The sequence below is a fragment of the Eleginops maclovinus genome, chromosome 16 (genome assembly GCF_036324505.1).
Source record: "Eleginops maclovinus isolate JMC-PN-2008 ecotype Puerto Natales chromosome 16, JC_Emac_rtc_rv5, whole genome shotgun sequence".
In the NCBI taxonomy this organism is placed as follows: domain Eukaryota; kingdom Metazoa; phylum Chordata; class Actinopteri; order Perciformes; family Eleginopidae; genus Eleginops; species Eleginops maclovinus.
The window spans coordinates 10677166-10697470 of record NC_086364.1 but is presented as its reverse complement, the minus strand read 5'-3'; the positions used below and the strand labels follow the sequence as shown (position 1 = coordinate 10697470).

General features: G+C 41.7%; 3 protein-coding genes and 1 long non-coding RNA gene across 7 annotated transcripts; 1 reads left to right on the top strand and 3 right to left on the bottom strand.

Annotated features, from left to right (window-relative positions):
- Nucleotides 1-8: 8 nt before the first annotated feature.
- tmub2 (transmembrane and ubiquitin-like domain containing 2) lies at nucleotides 9-3452 on the bottom strand. Of its 2 annotated transcripts, none has more exons than XM_063903564.1 (3): nucleotides 3308-3452; nucleotides 1630-2262; nucleotides 9-1200 (listed from the first exon to the last, which is right to left on the bottom strand). In XM_063903564.1, the coding sequence occupies exons 2-3, from the start codon at nucleotides 2253-2255 to the stop codon at nucleotides 807-809; spliced, it is 1020 nt and encodes a 339-aa protein (XP_063759634.1). In that variant the 5' UTR covers nucleotides 2256-2262; nucleotides 3308-3452; the 3' UTR covers nucleotides 9-806. The 2 variants fall into 2 exon arrangements, with proteins under 2 accessions (XP_063759634.1, XP_063759635.1); XM_063903565.1 differs by having other exon boundaries at nucleotides 1630-2257.
- Nucleotides 3453-3757: 305 nt separating this feature from the next.
- asb16 (ankyrin repeat and SOCS box containing 16) lies at nucleotides 3758-7856 on the bottom strand. Of its 3 annotated transcripts, none has more exons than XM_063904434.1 (7): nucleotides 7690-7856; nucleotides 6880-7221; nucleotides 6249-6519; nucleotides 5404-5812; nucleotides 5202-5285; nucleotides 4624-4734; nucleotides 3758-4536 (listed from the first exon to the last, which is right to left on the bottom strand). In XM_063904434.1, exons 2-7 carry the CDS (start codon nucleotides 7214-7216, stop codon nucleotides 4351-4353), a joined length of 1398 nt encoding a protein of 465 aa, XP_063760504.1. In that variant the 5' UTR covers nucleotides 7217-7221; nucleotides 7690-7856; the 3' UTR covers nucleotides 3758-4350. The 3 variants fall into 3 exon arrangements, with proteins under 3 accessions (XP_063760504.1, XP_063760505.1, XP_063760506.1); XM_063904435.1 differs by lacking the exon at nucleotides 7690-7856 and adding an exon at nucleotides 7631-7686; XM_063904436.1 differs by having other exon boundaries at nucleotides 6880-7856.
- Nucleotides 7857-8183: 327 nt separating this feature from the next.
- On the top strand, nucleotides 8184-16570 carry hrob (homologous recombination factor with OB-fold). Its single transcript, XM_063903156.1, has 10 exons — nucleotides 8184-8597; nucleotides 8785-8835; nucleotides 9388-10371; nucleotides 10802-10885; nucleotides 11413-11547; nucleotides 12678-12786; nucleotides 13855-13940; nucleotides 14339-14461; nucleotides 14564-14762; nucleotides 16033-16570. The coding sequence occupies exons 1-10, from the start codon at nucleotides 8586-8588 to the stop codon at nucleotides 16086-16088; spliced, it is 1839 nt and encodes a 612-aa protein (XP_063759226.1). The 5' UTR covers nucleotides 8184-8585; the 3' UTR covers nucleotides 16089-16570.
- Nucleotides 10244-13267, bottom strand: LOC134877597 (uncharacterized). The gene is made up of 3 exons (XR_010167591.1): nucleotides 13069-13267; nucleotides 10567-10619; nucleotides 10244-10394 (listed from the first exon to the last, which is right to left on the bottom strand). It is a non-coding gene; the product is annotated as an uncharacterized LOC134877597 (long non-coding RNA).
- Nucleotides 16571-20305: the final 3735 nt, after the last annotated feature.

Genomic DNA, 20305 nt, shown 5'->3' with positions numbered 1-20305 from the left:
GGAACACGTTTGGTTTAAAATGCTTTAATTTGAGACATCACTGAAGCCAGAGCAATCCAGCATAATCAGGAGGGTTCCTCCAAATCTTTAAGTGCCAGATGCAGGTTCATCTGATTCATTCTATTATTTTATTTACAGAAAATACACAATATATTTACAATATTATCTCAAAAAGTGTCTATTTCCATGTCTAGTGATTATTTAAATTAGCCTATTTCTAAAGCAACAGTTTTTGAGCAAAAAAAATCATTTTCAGCCACTCCATATTTGCAGTTCAAATAAGACAATATATTGGTAGTAAAATTGGAACATACAGCACAACAGTGAGTGGTTCCAAAGAGTATTAGAGTGTTGTATCTATTAGTACATTTATACTTTTTTTTTTTTACACAGAAACAGTGGCCTAAAAAACAAAGACAGACAAAAAAGCATCATGAATCTTTAGCAACAATAAAAGAGCGGACCAGATAAAGCCAAGAGTGTTTTAAACATGGTGTGCACCACTAAGTCATGTTTGGAGAGAAGCTAAAGTTCTTCACTCACTGCTGATTATTATTTACTCCACATATACTGTACAATCACTCATCTGCTGTTTCATCTTAGTACATGCACAAACAGGCTCCCCTAGCCACCCACACACCATCTCATTCACTCACACACACGCTGCAGGGATCCAATCAGCTGTTGGATCTGCACCAAGCCCATTTGGATTAGTCTTGTCTCTCCAGGAGCCACCCCCTGCTACAGTTATTTTTATTCTTCTCACAACATTCAGCTGTAAGTGTGTGTGCCTTCTCTCTGCCTTTTCAGCGGCTGTGCATCCCAAATATCAGAAAGCTGAAGAACACAGTGACTCCCACGAGGGAGATGGTCGCAGGCGCGGTGAAGAACTGCCTGTAGTTGATGCGGAAGTACCACACCACGGCCAGTATCACCACAAACACGGGCACCACCAGGCTGCTGGTGCTTATGGCTACACCAGCAGCCCTGAATCCTCCCGACACCCCGGACCCAGCTCCTGCTCCGGCCCCAGGCTGAGCCCCTTCCTCTGGAGGGTCCTCGTGCTGGGCCTGGGAGATGTGGCAGTGGATCACGCTGTTCTGTGTGATGTTTAGGGATAACAGGGTCTTCTTGGGATCCTGCAGCAGATGGCCTTGGTAGATAAATTTTATTTGATGCTCTCGACCTGAGAAGTATTTGCTGGAGCAGAAAGGAGACGAAAAGACATACATATTAATGGACCAGTAAAGCATTTTTAAACATTTGCTTATTTACTTTGTTGCAGAGAGTAAGATGAGAAAACAATAACATTAGCTTCTGATGCTCAATATACTAGAAGGGTAACTACATTTATTTTAATCATGTAAACATTCCAGATAGCAGGGTTAGAACCTGCATTACTTTTGCCAGCTCTGTCGTTCCATGCTGTAAAGCTGAACCAAGGAGGAGACTGTTTACACGTAAACACTGAAAACAAAGTTCTGTATTCAGTGAGCAAAAACGGGTAGATAATTCTAAGTTTTCCTTGCCTATCCCTCTGCAAGAAAGTAAAGAATTTCCCAAACTGTAAACTATTCCTCTAACAGTTTTTACTTGAAGTCTGCAGGTGGATGTTTTAGGTTGTTTTACCTTTTCAGCACTCCCACTGTATCCTGTGGTTCGACAACAGCCAACTCCTCTGTGTCATTTAAAAACTTTAAGCGGACAGAGATGGAAGTGGCTGTGGTGGTTGTGGGGGAGACGGCGCTGGACAACACTGGAATATGGTTTGTAATCTTTTTTATTTCTTCCTGCTCCTCATTATCATCATCATCATCATCCTCATCATCATCATCATCATCATCGTCCTCCTCATCTGAAGTGTGCGGTCTTCCAGCCTGTGGTTGTTTGCTCTGTATGTCCAGCAGGTGATCAGCCCTAACCCCCTCAGCTCCCTCCCCTGTCCCGTCACCCTCTCCTCTCTCCGTCCCCGACTCGCCGTCGTCTGGCTTGTTCTCCTGAGAGGGCGGAGGACTCTGCTGCTCAGGGGTGTCTGTGCTCGGAGACCCTCCGCTGTAGCTCTCGTTGCCCCCCAGTCCGATCAGAGAGGCGTGAGCGCCCACGGTGAGGATGGTGCCCAGTATGTGGTCACCCCGGTCGGCCACGTGAGTAGAGAGCCAAGAGAAGACGAGAGCCAGGACCAGGAGCAACACCCCACCTGCCGCCGTCACCTCATTCTCCATCCCATCCAGCATGGTCAGTGCACACACTGCCATCTCTGTCCTCCAAACACATAGGCAAGACACGTTTAGTTATACACTGCCAAATCAAATAGTGTCACAATTTAGCAAGCCTTATCCAACTTTTAACATAATAACATATCATGGTAACATTCTATATTCTTAATTTTATATTCATGGAAATATATTGTGGCTTTATGTATCATTCATTGAAGTTCCTTTTTACCAATATATATAACTCACACGATATTTACCAAGTTATTTCAAGAACAACTTGAAACAAATTCTGCTTTTCTGCATTGAGTTGCATGGAACAGTGGGCTATTTTTCGTTCTGGTTGCACCTCTAACATACATTTCCCCAAAATAAAGAACATTTTATCCAAACGTCGGAACATGGCCTTTATGATGACAGTAGAAAACATTACTTCCGGTTTAGGTTCTTAAATGGATATGCAATAATTGATAAATAAAAAACCAATCCGTTATCACCTTGCAGCAATAATAAAGCTAGATTCTGATTCAGTGAACGAAGTCACATCTATTTTACACAAGAAAATGATTATTTGGGTTTCATATAAACACACTATATCGCAGCATTTGGAACTGATTAACTACATAATCGTGTTTTGTTTGGAAGAGAGTAGTAATCTTCAAAAAAGTATTGTCATTTGGAAAAGTCATACGAGTTTTTTAGTGTGAAAGTTACATAAAGCTCCGCAGCAGCGAACGGTCGGGGTTGGTCAACAGCTGTTTGTAGCCGTGAAGCTAAATCGTAACACCCAGCTGTTTAAAGAGGTGTCAACCGGGATTTATGTATGCCACGTTAGTCAATGCACTACATATTGAAATCACCAAAATGTGCTGTAATCAAACATGTGCTACTAACTAGTTATGCTGTTGTTTATGTTGCTAGTTAACGAGCTAAGTTAGCTTGCAAGCTAGCCTACCTTGCTAGCTAAAAAAAAAAAACGACCTTCGGCTGTTTACGACTCTCGCTGCTTGCTTTTGTTTTTGTCGCAGCAGTTTTCAAACTGAACACAAAACTCGTGTGAACCTCTGTGTTTTATTGATTTTAAACAATCTTACCTGCCAGCTGTTTATGTTTATTCAAAGCATGTTTAAAGACGAGGCTCAATGCTAGCAGTTAGCAGCTGCTCCTTAAAAAACACATAATAAACAGAGAGGCGACGAGACGTTGTGACGTCATCGTGGGCAGTTGGGTGCGCTTGTTTTGGAGACGGGTCACGCCTGTTGCTCCACCTGCTAGTACAATAATAACTATAGATATAAAAGCGTTATATTAACGTTACTTGTAATTTAGGAACCTATTAACGGCAGTGTAACGTAACCAAATACATGTGCTAAAGTACTGTGCTTAGGTATACTATTGAGACACTTACATTTCTGTCCAATTTCTTTAAACATTTTGTTTATTAACTGTTCATTTTTAAAGCAATAGAAGCATTAAGATACATAATTGACAATAAATTAGTATAGCTAGTATATTACTGATTATTTTCATTTTTGGTACATGTTGCTTATTTTTATTATTTTGTTTAATATTTGTTATTTAATCTATTACAATATGTTATGAAACATTTTTTAAATGCTAATTTAGTATGTTACAAGTTATACTTGCTATAAAATCAATAGAGGTAGTGCAGCAAGTACACATTTAAGTAGCATTTGTCTATTTGCATACTGTCCATGTGTATCAAGTTTTAATATAAAATGCTAAAAATAACAAAAGCATGTTATTACTAATGTTTTCAGTAAAGTAGTTTTATTGGTAGTGGTGAATAATGCTCATATATATGATTTAATTTAAACGCTATGCATGTAAGCTTATTTTTGATGCACATCACAACAGTACTTTCATTTCACATGTTTTGTGCAATCAGTTTATTGTTGAAATTATTGTTAAAACAATAGTCATAACCAATATACACAATATAAATATATAAAAAGTAAATACTTAAACAGGAGGTCAAAAAAAAAGTGTAACGGAAACTCAACCTGAAAGGTATTTCAATTTGACAAAAAGAAGATTGACCCAAAAAAAAGAGTAACAGAAACAAGTTCTTGTTATTTCAAATAAATGTTGTTTCCAAATAGTTTATCATACAAAGTCACTGGAGCATCCCGTCGTTATGCAGCAGCAGATAGTCCTTCACAGAGCTGGGAATGTGCAGTTCACTGACCGCTGTGAAACACCGGGCTCCGAGGCGCAGGCGTAAAGCATACCGACAGAGATGCTGCAGAGAGCGAGGCTGCCCAGTCCGCTGACGCACCGAGTCGAAGAAAGATTTGTGCTCCTGAGGCAGCAAAAGTGCAGACAAAAACATTTTAGATCACAGGATGATAAACAAAGAGAGGAAGAGGAGGTTAAACGGTTTATTTACCTCATATATCTCCGCGGACAGAGAATCCATCCACTCACAGCGTGGGATTAATGTGTACGAGTTCAGCATCACCTCCAGAGTGGCAGGGGAGAGGACACACTGTTTCAACATCTGGAAAGAGGAGAACACAATCTATTATTTAAGGGACTTCCAAACACTATTTAGTATGGTTGCAAGTACTGATATTTTCTTCTTCAAATAATCTTCAAATTTATTTTCTAATTATAAAATAATAATTTTATATATATATACATATATAATGGTATATAATGGCTAAGAGAACTTCGAAGAAAAACGTCAATCCAAGTTTGTCAAGGGCAATGTCTTCAAACGTTTTGTTTTGTCAATTTAATACGATATGAGCAGAGAGGCAGGATATCTCCACAATAGAAGCTGCCTTTTTTTTAAAGGTAAATAATGATTAATTGGTCTTCAAAATATTTGGTGATTATTTTTCTGTTTTACCAAAACAATCTATTGGTTGACTTATCTTTGCATGATTTAAGGGGTTTATTTAATAACTTATCTATGCTATAGTATCACTACTTTTCAGTGTCATTTTCTCAGTGTGTTTTAACCTTTGGTGAGACAGGCTGAACTCCATGGTTCAGAAGTGACCGTGCTATTGCTTCTGGTTGGTGGCTGGGGTAATCTTCAACCGCCTTAAAGAACAAGCAGAAAAGTGTTAATCCCACTGCCCAAGCTTTAAAATAAAATAATAATATTTCTATCGGATCAATCACTTTCTTAACTTCCTTCCCTCCATCCCTCATGAGCTACCTGCATCAGGCAGTCCATCGGTGTGTATCCTGCACAGTTTGCAACATCTGCCGGGGCTCCATGCTGCAGGAGGACGTCCACAATCCGGGGGGTGCAGTTTGCACAGGCATTGTGTAGGGGTGTGTGCTGCTTTCTGCCTGCAGTTCTGGGATCAGCTCCTGCAGCCAGCAGCTTTTGGATCACTCGTAGATAGCGTCCGGCCTCAGAGGGTCTCTCGGCGCCGGAGCAGGCAGCGTTCAGTGGTGTCTCCCCCTCCTGATTTGTGGCCAACACATCTGCTCCGTGGCCAAGGAGCAGCTCCACATGCTGCTCCAGGCCTCGCCGGGCAGCCAGGTGCAGAGGTGTGATCCTTGATGCCTTCAGCCTCACACTGACCTCTGCTCCTCCCTCTATCAGCAACTCAGCACACCTGGAACAAAAGGCACATCTGGAAAAACCGACAGTCTTTTGATATAAGTTACTGTTTTCTTAAAAGAAGGAATATCGAATATCTTTTGGTTAAAGGAAATTCTCAGTCTCAGAGAAGAATGTAAACAATTTGTCTTCTTACCCGAACATTTGTTTTTTAAATACTATAGTTGGAGAGAGAAAATTAACAAGAAACTCAACTGAAGTTAACCAAGTGGTTAACCGGGTATGGCCCTCTGCAACTCCAAAGATATTCAGCTTGATAGAAACAACACAAAAAAGCCTCTCCATAACTGAGATGCGGTTTCCACTTCACGATTAATCAGTTATCAATATTTGCAGATAGACTAATTGATTGAGCCAAAAGTTGAGCCTCATAGACATAATTGATATTAATGAAGAACTCGAGGTTAGTTGTGAGCGCCTCTCTCACTCACCGCAGTGACTGTGCGGAGGTGCAGCTCAGGTGAAGCGGAGCACTGCCGTCTGCTGCCAGCACTTCAGGATCAGCTCCATGAGAGAGCAGCAGCTGGACACACAAATCATGGCCGCCCACACAGGCGTCATGGAGGGCCGTGCTCCCCCCGGGGTCATCGTTTACCTCGGCCCCACGAAACAACAGCTCCTCCACACATCCTGAGTGTCCTCTGCTGGCAGCCAGGCGTAATGGTGAGGTCTGCTTCACCTTGGAGCTCAGCGTCCACATGCCTGACACAGGGACAGAGACACAGTGTATGTCAAGTCAAGTGATGTGTAATGTTGTGTTTCTTTTTGTGGTCATTTTGTCTCTGTTTGTAGTTACTTTGTACTTCTTTCCTTTTTTTTTTGCATCTATTTGTATTTGTTTTGGTGTCTGTGCAGCTGTTTTATGCTACTTTGTAGTCATTTGTGTTTCTTTGTTTTGTTTTGTCTCTTTTTATAGTCCTATTGAGTCTCTTCGCAGATGAACTTCTTTGTGGTCATTGTCAGTCCCTTCTTGGGCTCTATATGTGTTTCTTTGAGTAAATTGTGTAGGTAAAGGCCTACATCCTAACCTATTACTATTTGAAAAAGGTCTTAAATTCCTACCCATCTCTGGAGCCCACAACATGTCTTCATGCACCGTCTCCATCAGGGCGTTGACCATCGCAGCATCCTTCAGCACCGCATACACGCCTTTCATGTCCCCACACATGAAGGTGTTGTGGACGGCCGTGTCTCTGCACCGGATCTGGGCACGAGGGGCCCGGACCTCCTGGAGCCGCTGCTGCCTGGGAGGAGGCCTGGGGGCCCTGGGCAGCATGGCCCTGGTCATGGCTCTCCTATTAGCCAACGCTCGCCGAGCATCCTCCCACTCCTGAAGCTCCTGCTCCAGCCTCAGGGATCGCAGCGAGGTAGAAGTGAATGGAAAGGAGTCCTTTGACATGGCACCTTAACGTAAACCCCGCTCGAAAGTTAACAAAGGTAAAAGGAGACACGATAGTAATCACAATGCAAGTTTCCTCTACAAAAATAGACTAGAAGTTAATGCCACAAACTATTGCAAAGTAGCACAACAGATCATTGAATTAAAAACAAATCTGCTACAGTGAGGAGTGAGACTATATAGAATACTAAATATACTCGGCATGTTAAGTTTGTTCTGTTTCTTTCTATGAATCCACACTGTCAACCTTGTAATTTGAATTACTGAAAGGATCTAATACATTTAGTTTTGTCCCTTGTTATCTTGATTTCCTTTTAATATATTTTTGTGAGGTTGTATTGTCATTTTATGATACCAAAAGCATCATCAGTTGTGTGTTTTTTTCAAAGGTAAAAGCAGTTGTTATGCCTTTACCTTGTAAGTCCACACATCATACTGCTTGGAGAAAATGTCAGCCTGCTGCCTCTACTCACCTTCACTGGAGCTGCAGTGAGTCACGGGGGTCCAAGCAAAGGTCAAGTAAACACTTTCATTATTTAAATCAGTCGTGTGTACCTTTTATGTCAAATATTACAACTAAAAAGGACTTTTGCTCAAACACAAGTCGCAAGCTTGTTGCTCAAACACAACTTCAGCACTAGTTATTATTAGATCAGAATGAAAACTGATACATGTATTAAACTAAATGGCCACCGGGTGGCAGGATTGTTCCCTTCAAAAACAGTTATCTGATCAAAGAACCAAGAAATGTCAAGATGCATAAAACGTGTCCCCATTTCACAGTTTTAAACGTAAACATGAATCTTAGATGTTCTCTGTTTATTTCCTGTTGTGGTTTAAGTAAAAAGCTGTCGCAAAGCAATGCAATTCAAGTTAGGATCATTTATTTATTTGAGATGCTTATAGCAAATGTAATTTCTGCACTTGTATTGAAGTTTAAACCTAGAGGCATATATTGTGCCCATCAATAGATGCAACTAGTATTGAAGGTAAAACAATATTGAAGGTATAATTATTATATGATATATTAGACTATTTATTTTCAGAAAGTTTCTCATATTTGAAGATTCTAAATAAACTTTTAGAACGTCAAGAAAGTAAGAAATACGAATAGCGGAGTGAATCATCTTGCTCTGCCTTAATGCTCTTTGTAAAAACACACCCTCCGTCATTACGTCGTGTTTGAACGTGGCGGCGCGGTCCCTAGCAGCAGCGCACCTAAAGTTAGTTAGCAGCGATTTCTTGTAAAATTAAAGACATGCGAAAAAAAACGACATATTACAATTAAACGCAGGTAGTACATGGCATTCAATGTCTCAGAAACTTTGGTGTACAGACCGATCAAATACGACTTTAATCGCGATATCACATGACTGCGATGGTAAGTGAGCCAAAAAGCAAACAAAAAACAATCTGTGCTAACTAAGCTAACAAATGCTAACATAACGTTTAATTCAAATAATAGTTTATGACATGTTTAATAGAGCATCTTTAGCATCGGGACATTTATAGCTGCATTTGCTGTGATATTTTGCTGTGATACATCAGTGTTTTGTCTCCGGTTACAGACCTGCAAATTAAGTGGCCTGTTCAACATTGGCGAGGACTTTGATGATGAGGTGAGTCCCAGCAATAACACACCTGATGGTACTTAACTGTCAGTAAAATACTCTAAACATACTTTCTTAGGTACCTTGAACTTGTTACTTCAGTAAAAAAGCTTGTAAGAATAATCAGGAACATTAACCTACATTATTTAAAGTACGAGTACTAAATGACGTAGAAAGCTGGAATCATAACACTGAAAATAAAGCAAATACAATCAGTCGATCAACTTATTATTAATACGGGAGTCATTCGGGCTATGCTTATATGCAATATGGTAGTTTAATTTATTACAAACCATTTTATGTTGAGATTTAGTATTTGTTAAATAACCAAAGCTGTCTAATAAAAGTAGTGCTGTAAAAAGTCGAGTTACTTTTATCTAATTTCCTAACCACTGAAAAGATGTATGAGGGTAAAAAATGAAAAGGAAAAAAAATACAGTACTTAGTAAATGTACTTAATAACAATCCACCATTGAGCATGGGCTGCTCCATTTCTATGACGTAATGATCCTCATTCTATTCATCCTTTCCACTGTATAAATCTGTGTGTGTGTCTCCCAGGACCTGCTCGGGACCGACTGGGCAGTCCACTCAGCGTCTGGATCAGCTGATGTGGCAGCTGCTGTGTCTTCCTGTTCGCTGCGGGCCTCCTCTGTTTCTCACCGAGAGCCGGAGAAAATCTGCCTTCCGCAAACTAGAGAGGGATCAGCCGCTCCGTGTACGGGCACGGCATCGAGGAGCAGCACACACACTGCTGCGGGACAAACTGTTGTTCAGGCTTTAAGACGGCCCTCCTCCTCCTCGTCCTTGTCCTCTGTTCAGACTTATACTGGCACACTGGATAAATCTCAGGCTGCTTTGGCACCCCAACAGAGTCATTCCAACACGGCAGGGCCGCTGAAGCCCTGTGGGGCTCAGGATGATTTTGATGATTGGGATGTTGACCTGGCAGACCTGGATGAGTGTGATCAGCAGATGGTGCAGTCAGCTGCTCCAGCCCCACCTGCGTTTAATCCTGCATCTTCAGCAAAAACACTCCGACCCCCGACATGCAGCGGGATTCAGACCCAACCTAATCGGACCCTGAGAGACTTGAACGCTACTCGCCAGACACCTGGCTCTTCTAGTATTTACCTACCTAATCGGATATGCTCCACTCCGGTTCTGAGAACTCCAAACCCCCCCCCGGCTCGCCTGTCAGCACCTCCTCAGAATCCAGGCGTTTTCTCTGGCCTTACTGCATATTCCCCTACTCCCAGCCCCATTTCCAGGACACTCAACAGGCCCCAGAGACCGTGGGCAACACCAGGAGCCTCTCCTCAGGGTCGTGTCTTCTTTGAGACAGTCACCCCAGGGCCCTCTTCCTGTTCCTCTGTGAACTCCTCCACCCTCAGCCCTCACCCCCTTCACACACCAGTCCTCACCAACCGCCTGGTCCAGCTGGTCTCAGCCTCTAATAAGCTTCCTCAGAAGAGGCCCCGCTCCGAGCCTCACAGACCCAGGACCCGACGCTTCCCGGGGCCTGCCGGGTTCCTGCCACAGCAGGTTAGTCTCATCCAGCAGCAGGCCTGTGAAGATAGCTATGTTATACACATATCACAGGATATAAAGAAAGGACAATATTACTGTGTCATCAGTGTTATATAATAGTCTTAAAATGACAATAATAAAATGTATTGAAATTATTATTAACAGTAATTATTTCAAGAGGCCCAGTCAGAGCTGTGGTTCTCGCCTCACCATCTGGAGTTCCTGTTTGTGTTTGCCTCCGTGCAGTGTGTTGATGTGGACTCCTGTTCAAATAAAAGCAACTGAGCAGTGAAATCACACGTTATCTCACCCACATGGTCAGAAATGATGCCGCTGCTGGTGTTGTCACCAAAGCTATAATGGAACCACCCCTGTCAAGAGCATTTCATTGGTACGGTGTTTTTCCATCATGGTGCAGTGGAATAATTGAATTATTCTCTCTCAGCTGCAGGGTCAGAGGCTGGACGACATTGTGGTTTCTGTCCCTCAGACTCCTGCTCATGGTGCTGTGGCCCGGTCACCAAGCCAGGTAATAAAAGCAAAAAAACATATGGGGGTCCCTTTCCCAACCAGATATGCCTTTATATCCTTAAATTATTTACATTTTCTTGATCACACTACAAGCTTTTTTGTATCTTGCTCCTATTCCACACATGTGTAAATTCTAAAGTGGCAGCTTCATACTGTGTTTTTTGTGTGTTTTATTCCTCATTCTGTGGCTTTCTGAGGCAGACCCAAAAATAAACATACTAAATTGACAAATAATGTACTCAGACAATCAAAAGTACATTGGTCCAATTGCCAGACCAAGAAACATGTGTAATAGAAAATGTGAAGGTGCGACCATGTACGCACAATTAGCATAAACATAAGCGCACATCCACACATTTGTCATAATTCAGCCTCCTGGAGGCAAAAAAAAGCGGCTGACAGGGTCGGGAAATGTTTGACGAACCACAAACCCAGCGACAAAGTGACCTTAAGAGCTGCTGGTGGCAGTTAAAAACATAAACCTGGTATTTTGAAGCCACGGTTACTGAATGTCTCTGTTTAAAGGGCTCCAGCTCACAGACTGAAGAAGAGGAGTTCAGCGGCGGTCCCTGGGCAACGATGAAGGCAGAGATGGGATTGGATGAGAGGAACTCCTCGTGCTTCCTGCACTCCTACAGTGTGGTCATGGTTCTCCGAAAGGTGATTATTTTTGGTCCTTCTTGTTTTGTTCACCGCCAAACAAACTTCGGAGACCTTGCAATCTGTAGTGTTGGTGTTTCCTTGATAAAACTAAATTGATCTCTTTTGAATGTTAAATTATTTAAGTTTTTCTTTCCAGTAATCATATTAGAACATTTTTTAAACTACAAGTAAAAAAAGGCGTCCTCAAACTATTTCTGTCCAGCTAAATAATTTGCGATAAGTGCGTTTTTATTCAGGTCAAGTCGTTGTCTTATGACTTATGTTCTATCATAACAGACAAGAGTATCGCTGCTGGAGGTCCATTGGCATAATCAGGACAAATGGAGTAGCTGTACGAGAGGCTTTTGTAATTATAAACAGAACAATCACTCATCAATCACCCTTAAGGAGACTGCTAGTATTCTTCTCTCTCCATGTCTCGACCTCTGTGGAATAACTCGCCAGTATTCAGTCATACACTATTGGTTTCTGTTGTGGTCTCTAAAAAAGACTCAGTCACATGCACAGAGCCACTGGCAGGAATGGATGCTAGCTAAGCTCATTCAGGTTGAACTTTAACTTCAGCTCCCTGTTTGCATCAATAAACAAATGAACATACATTTCTCCCAACTTCTGTTGACTGAACATTAAAAAGAGAGAAGTATCAACAGTAAATAATGTTCAATCATGTTTGAAGTTTGTAGTTTTCCTTTTTGGTGTAAGGCTGTGATAATCTCTCTAAACTAAATTAATATTTGAAGTTTTCTTTATCAATGGTATCAATAATAGACGTTAGTACAAATGTGGAACTTATTTATCTCTAATTTGTATAGATAAATTGATGTAGTCCCATAACATATTTATTTTAAAATAATACTTGAGGTAAAGTAAGGGGCCGAGAAAAAGATATAGATGAATACAGTTTGAGCGGTATGCGTGACGAGGTACGAATATGTGTGTATCCAAGCAGTCCAAAATCCCCAAATATTAATTGAATTATAAATGAAAGAAAGCTTATTATCAATGTATTTAAGAAACTTCAATTAGTAAGTCTTAGAGATTTGTGCTCGGAAAAACCACCAAACAACTGAACACGCTGCTATTTGATTAACAAGCTCGTGTGTTGATTGATTTCCTCGTCATTGTAGGCTGCACTGAAACGGCTGGCGAGAAACAAAGTGCCCAACATGGCCGTGCTGCTGAAGAGCATCATCCACACACACGCTGATGCCAAGGCTGTGTTCAAAGACCCGACAGGTAAAAGACACACGCACGCACTCTTACAGAAGTAAGGACACTGGCTTGTGGTATAAATTAGGGCTGTACCCACAATGTGGACATTGAAATTGTGTTCTCATGTTATAAAATATGACAACAGACGTTTCAATATTCTCTGAAAACCCCAATAGAAGCTTTGAAATGTTAAAACAATTACTTAGTGCAGCCCTGGTAGAAATGAGTGTGAGCTTCTAACTTCTATGTGAATGATAAATAACTGACAGTTGTGTTTTAAGTGCCGGTGAAGCCGCATTATCATACCTGAATAACACACAGATGCGTACATGTGTGTGCAGTCTTCATCAACTGAAGCTGGAAGCCTCCTTCTTCTTCGCTTTGCCTCTTCTCCTTTTCTTCTCGTCTCCCCGTTGAGCCTTCAACCTTTTTTCATATGATCCTCCTCTTAAGCTTAGCCGGTTGCCATGGCCCCCACCGAGCAGCTACATGAGGTGTGCTGATTATTAACACTCAGGAGTGGTTGTTGTACTCAACACAGGACTTAAGTGCTTATTAGTGATTCAATTGCAGTAGATTGGCAACAGCAGTGGGTAGGTCTTAAGTGCTTGTGACACCAGGAGGGAGCGTTCTGTCAGTAATGTGCCTCCCACCTGCTGGCAGATAGCCCCAAAGCTGCTGTCAACCTGTCTATATATATATTATTTTTGATATATACCTCAATACTTTTTAGTGAAGAGTGAATAATATTTAATGAAAACTAATGTTTCCACACCATACTCCCGTTCTGCTGCATCAAATTCAGATACAGCATCTTTGATCATCGGATTGGAGGTCTAACTTCCCCATTTACTCTGTAATTATGGGATGTACTGTAAGTCCTCCCATACGTTTTTATATATATTTGTATTTTTTAATCCTCGGGATTGTGGGAAACAGTGTTTCGATCTCTCTGTCTGTACACACAAACTGAAAGATTGACAATAAAGTTGACTTTTACTTTGAAGTCGACAGTTTGGAATGCAAGCATTCGATGTTTTTAAATGATACCTATTTCTTTTGTTGCTCTGTCCTTAATCTTCCCGGCTGAAGGGGAGATTCAGGGAACGGTTCATCGGCGTCTCCTAGAGGACCGAGTGGAAGAGCTGAAAGTCGGCGCTGTACTGCTGCTCAAACAGGTGAGACTCACCGCTTCCATTTCTTCAACTGCAGTTTAAAGTTTGATCTGAAAGTAATGATGAGTGACTGGTTAGGAACTGTCTCAATGCAATACTGATGTCTTTCATAAGATCTGCATAAGCAAACGAAACTAAAAGAGAGAAGATTGACTATTTCTTTGAAGGTATGCTAAATCCTGTTGTAGGTGCAACCTAGTCCAATGTGGCAGAATAAGACGAACTCATGAAGGTTAACGTAAACTCCTCAGCACAGACTCCAGCGGGTGTTGGCCGGGCTCTGTTGCTACTGCTTTTTTCCAGAGGTTTTGCCAAAATCAACACAAGTGAAAGTTCCTTGTAGTTACTTAACTTAAATGTAAAGTGGTTACAATCAGATTTGTGGCTTGCTGTGTGGACAGGTGGGTGTGTTTTCTCCTTCCCATCGTAACCATTACCTGAATGTGACGCCCAACAACCTGCTGAAGATCTATGGCCCTGATGGAGTCAGTCTGTCCTCCACTCAGCTCCCCCTGCTCGTCCTGGTACGCACCCCGACTGTCAGCTCAAAGCAAAAATAGCACAGCCCAACAAATGTCAAATCAGGAAAATCCTTTGAGCTAAAAAAAATATATTTTCCTATCCAGGAGCCGAGGTCCCCCGCCGTCCTCCGGGAGCCCGTGTCTCGGATGCAGCTGTTGTTTGACGAGGAGGATGACGAGGGACAAGAGGGGGAAAAATGCTCGGAGAGAGACGAAGATGCGGAAACCCCAAGAGACACTAGAGCCGGCACCAGCAGACAGCATGCTGGGAACGCAGCAGCACAGGACTCAGGCTGGGATGCAGGTGGGGCCTCTTTATATGTAAAAACACCTGTGATGAGAGAAAGTGATTCATTCTAGTCACAACCTGGGGTTGACAAGTGTTAACTCTAGGAAAATTAAGTTTTGTTGTATAAAACTGCAACACCGTCTGGTAACGTTTCGTCACATTAACATTTGACTCGTTGACCTGAACCCAATCTAACCGCAGCATAACAAAAGCTTCTGATTGCATTGTTCTGAACTAAAACTACAGCTAATCAATGTTTTCCAGTTTGATTAATCTGCTTTTTCATTTGTATTATTCAATACAACGACCCACATGGTTGCAGAGCTGTAATTTGTATTTTCTGAATGACAATGATTAGTCTGATCAGCGGCCAACTCTTTCCTTGTAATAATTATATGAAACATGGAGACCGGCCAAGCTCCTCATGGAAAACTGCATCATGGACCTTAATTTCCATCAGTCAAAGATCCATCCAGAGTCAAATATTCCAGACAGTTACTAATTGCTGTTTACTGATACACTCAGTAAATGTTATGAAATTCTGAAAAATTGAGGCTGATCGGTTCAGTAGGATGCATGACTAGCCTTAGGCAAAGACAGATGCTCACTCACGTAAATTGCTGGCACTACTCAGGCATTGGACGTTGCCTCGCTGCCATTGGATAGTGCGTGTGAACACATCAATGAGAAGCAATACTGTAAAGAGCTTTAGCTAAGAAAATGTAGATTTAATAACTCTAGAGCTAGTCAATATTATTCGAAAATGATGAATGTAATTAATCCCAGAATTCACATGTAAACTAAGGAAATCTATCAGAACATTCTGCTTCAATTCATATTACTTGCTATTGAGCTTTTCAAAAACAACACTTCACTGCAGTTTTTGTGCGCCTGTACTCGCGTTGCAAGCTAGCAGCAACAAAACAGCCAGGTTCTATTTATTAAAGAAAATGAATTTGATTTTTAAAAGTTTTAAGAAATTTAGGGATTTGTTCATAAACTTTGAATCCTTTTATGATGATGCCAAAGATGTTCAAAGCTTAATTGGAAAATCTCAATAGAAGCCCAAAATGGAAAAAAAGGAACATTTGGTGCACCCGTAACTGTCAAAAAAACCTGAATGGTAAAGGCTCCAACCAATCCCAGTGTTTCCTGTCTATCTCTGTGCTCTGCTGTCCAATAAGGGCAAACCTGCCCAAATAAGTCTTCTTAGTTTTCTACCAGTTGAATTTGATGTGAATTGCACATTATTTCATCTTCTTATCTACGTCTGTCTGATGTGCAGATGATGACCTGGATGAACTCCTGGGAGAGTTACCTGAAGACACCTACAGCCTCTGATGTTGCATCAACTAACCTCCTGCACACACCGTCTCCACCGACTGGAGCTATTCCACGGCTGGACGACAGTAAAGATGTCATGATGTGTTTTCATGATTTAAAAATAATCTGACTGAACAACAAAGAACTTGTGAACATGTATATATGTTGTACTTTTTTTTCCTTTCATCAGCTGTGTTAAATGTTCCAGTTCATGAATACGGCAGAGAAAAGTTAATTCCTTGCTGCTGTCATTAATCTGCATCACTGGTGATGGATTTGTTATAACAGGCAGTCACTCAAAGCCAACACATGCTCATTAATCACTTGCAAAAGCTCCTGAAATCAGCTGTTTGTTTTCAGCTTCACGTCTTATATTCTCACAAAGAATAAGTCCAAGATTGTCTGCGTTGGTGTATTTGGGCTGATACTCTTTCACTTTCATTATGTATTGTTGCACTTTAATTAAGTGACTTTGCAATAAACAACCTATCTACAAAGCATTGATTTGCTGATCCTGAAGAATTAAACCAAGGAGAGGCTTTTCTGTCGGCCTGCGCTCCATTTTCAGTTGGGATTTTCCGAATCTTGAAGTGGAGTAGACAGTGTGACCCATCTTGTTTGCCATGCGTTAAGAGGTGTGTCTCAGTCACATGAGGCTTGATTAAAAAAGTGTTTACCAGGCCATGTCTGCAGAGAGCCAGAGCCTCAGGCTGGAGTTACACTGTGACTAACAGGCTCTTATGGAGGCTTTCCCAACTCATCCTCTACTCTGCCTCACTGTGAAAAAAAAAAATCAGGTTAATCCTCTGCCTCGTTGTCGTTTGGTGTATACTGCAGCTGCTGAAACTGCCTGGTCTATGTTTAAAAGAGGAAATGGGAATGATGAAATTAGTTGCATTGTATATAATCCCAAATGCGAGTTGCTCCGAGTTAATTGGCTGAAATGGGAACAGTTTACTCTATAATCTGTAAATGGATTAGGGCTGCAACTACAGATTATTTTATTCATCAATAAGTCTGCCTATTTTTTGGGTGTGAAATACAAACATAAATGTACTTAAATGAATCATTAAGTTCATAAAATGTTACAAAATAGAACATTTAAAATAAGCATTTAATCTACATAATGACTTTCATGTTCTTTTTTATTTAGAAATAAAGCCAGCAGGGGGTAGCATTAAACACCCTCATTGGCAGCTCAGGTCCTAGTGGACATCATTAGTCAAGTGCATGAGTTTATGAGACAGCTAAGAGACCTGAAGATGGCACTTTTAATTGGAGGGAAACTTAAATTAAATAGGACAAGGCTCTTTGAAAGTGTGTGTGTGTGCACGTGCAGACCGGGTTGCTACCTCTGTTATCTACACATCGACCAATTAAGAGGAGCAAGAGGACCGATTCAGCTATTCTTCAGCTACTGATAACACTGAAATAATTTGCCCATCAACTTTAACCGTTTCTTGCCAGAGGTAAAACATCAACTGTGCCAGTCTTGCCAACTGTGGTACTCAGACTTCCTAATGATCTGTCTTGTAAGAGCGAATTGTTTTTCATAATCCATAAAGATAGTCGGAAAGTTTCATTACACTTTCAGTCTCACCAAGCACTGCATAATAAATGCATACTGACCCTTTTAAAGGTTTTTAAAAAAAAAAGAAGAGTTATCTGTGGTTTGCTTGGGGTTGGATACCCAAGAGGGAAGATAACTTTCTCATCTCTGATGTAAAGTACTGTTAACTCTCTGCGATTCCGATGAAGAGGACTAAAATATCAAACAACCATCTTTTTTAACAAGCTTAGCCTTGTGGTTAATCCTTCACAGTCCGAGGATAATTGCTAACTTCGTGGTACAAGGCTGGAACATGCTTTTTACTGAAATGACTTATGTCAGCAGTGATTCATTTCCACCAAAGTTGATTACATTTTGAAAATGTCTTTTAACAGGAAAATACATAGAGCTGGAGACCTTACGATCGATATATACGATCAAGTCAAGTGAGTGTTTTGGTAAGCCTACCATGAGATGAAGATAAGGATATTTTATTGTCAGATCAAGTCTGAGCCTTTTCTTGTATCACATTACTCACTCTGTTGTAACTTAATAGCTTACAGTTATAAGATTTAATCTGTTTATTGATTTAATGCATAGAAAGCTGCTAAAGGTTGTATTACTATTTACAGTTAAAAGGAGAGTTAGAAATAATTATATTTTGTTGTATTCTATCTGATTGATATTGATTTGAGATATGTTTTCTGTTTTATTGCCTAACAAAGGGTTAAGAAACTGAACTACCAGAATGCTTAGCGGCTAAAACTAAAGAGTTACGCGCGTTTTCCTTAGGATGAAAGTAGTGCCGCGTATACGAAAAGTCAGACAATGCAAATGCAGACAATGTGAAATACTACTTACCTCACCACGCAGTACTCCGAGAGGACAAGGTGACCACAAAATTGAGAGTGGTATTTGATGCGTCGTCCCATGAAGATGGCTATCCATCTCTCAATGACTGTTTACTCACAGGACCAAACCTAAATCCGGATATTCTCAGCGTCCTGATTAGGTTCAGAAAACATGAGATCGCCTTCATGGCAGACATAAAAAAGGCGTTTCTGCAGATATCCCTCGCCGAGAAAGACAGAGACGCAGTGAGGTTCCTGTGGCTCTCGGGCCCACCAAATGGAGAACAGGATGAAAGGCTGCGGATGCTGAGGATGACAAGAGTGCTGTTTGGAGCCTCCCCAAGTCCCTTCTTACTCGCCGCTACAATCAGAAAGCATCTGCAAAATTATGAAACCGAACAGCCACAAGTTGTAGAGACAATAAGAGAGTCACTCTATGTTGATGACTTTTTTGCAAGCTCACGCACTGTGGAAGAGGCTTACTATGTAACAACCACCGCTAAGCAAATGCTGTCAACCGCAGGCATGGACCTCTGCAAGTGGATGACCAACTCTCCTGAGCTGAAGAGGAAATGGGAGGAGAGCACAGCAGACCACACACTGGCGCCAGAGACACACGGAGCAGTGCTGAAGGTGTTAGGCTTAGTGTGGAGACCAGAGACCGATGACTTCACCTTTGACCTCAGACCGCTAGTGAGCATTCTAAAGCAAAAGAAGAACACAAAGAGGAGCGTTCTACAGTCATCCGCACGTATTTATGACCCGCTTGGGTTCCTGACTCCCTTCACCATCAGAATCAAGTGCATGTTTCAAAAAATGTGGGAGAGAGGACTCTCCTGGGATGAGGAGCTACCACCCGATCTGACTCGAGAATGGCAACAGTGGTGTTTAGAACTACCCCAGCTACACCAACTCGCCATACCAAGGTGGTACCGAACAGACACGCAGTCAGAGAACAAGCATGCCCTGAAACTACATGTGTTCTGTGACGCCAGTGAAAGAGCTTACAGTGCTGTAGCCTACCTGCAAGGTGAAACTCAAGACGGAGAACCTACAATGAGCCTAGTCGCGTCCAAATCCAGGGTGGCCCCTCTCAAGAAAATGACACTGCCACACCTAGAGCTCATGGGAGCTGTGATCGGAGCGAGACTAGCAAACAACTTGATGATTACTCTGAAAATGGAACCAATTCAGATAAGAATGTGGACAGATTCTATGATTACGCTGCATTTGATCTGCAGCTCTGCTCAGAAGTGGAAACAGTTCGTCGCAAATAGAGTGACCGAGATCCAGTCACTGACCAACCCAGAGTCATGGTCACACATCACAGGAAAGATAAATCCAGCTGACCTCCCCACCAGAGGACAAACTGTTGAAAACTTGAAACATAGCCATCTATGGTGGAATGGTCCCAGCATTGTGACATCAGTCAGAGGAGACTGATGATGATTATGTTCCAGAAAGGGCGAACACAGAACTCAAGTCGAGTCACCAAGTCACTGTACAGCTTGCTGCAAATGACGCAGACCTCACTGAACCAGTGCTGGAGCTAGCCAGATACAGCAAACTGAAAAGAATCTTCAGAGTGACAGCCTGGATAAAGAGATTCATAGCAAATGCTCAAACAAAACCAAAGACAAGAGGAGAACTGACTGCTGACGAGCTCTTCGAGGCCGAAAGGTACTGGATCAAGATAACACAACAACAGAGTTTCAGTCAAGAGATCAAACAACAACTAAAGACAGGAAAGGGCCTCAGTGACTGAGATTAAAGAACTCAAGCCATTCCTGGATGAACATGAACTGCTCAGTGTGGGAGGAAGGCTGCAGCAGTCT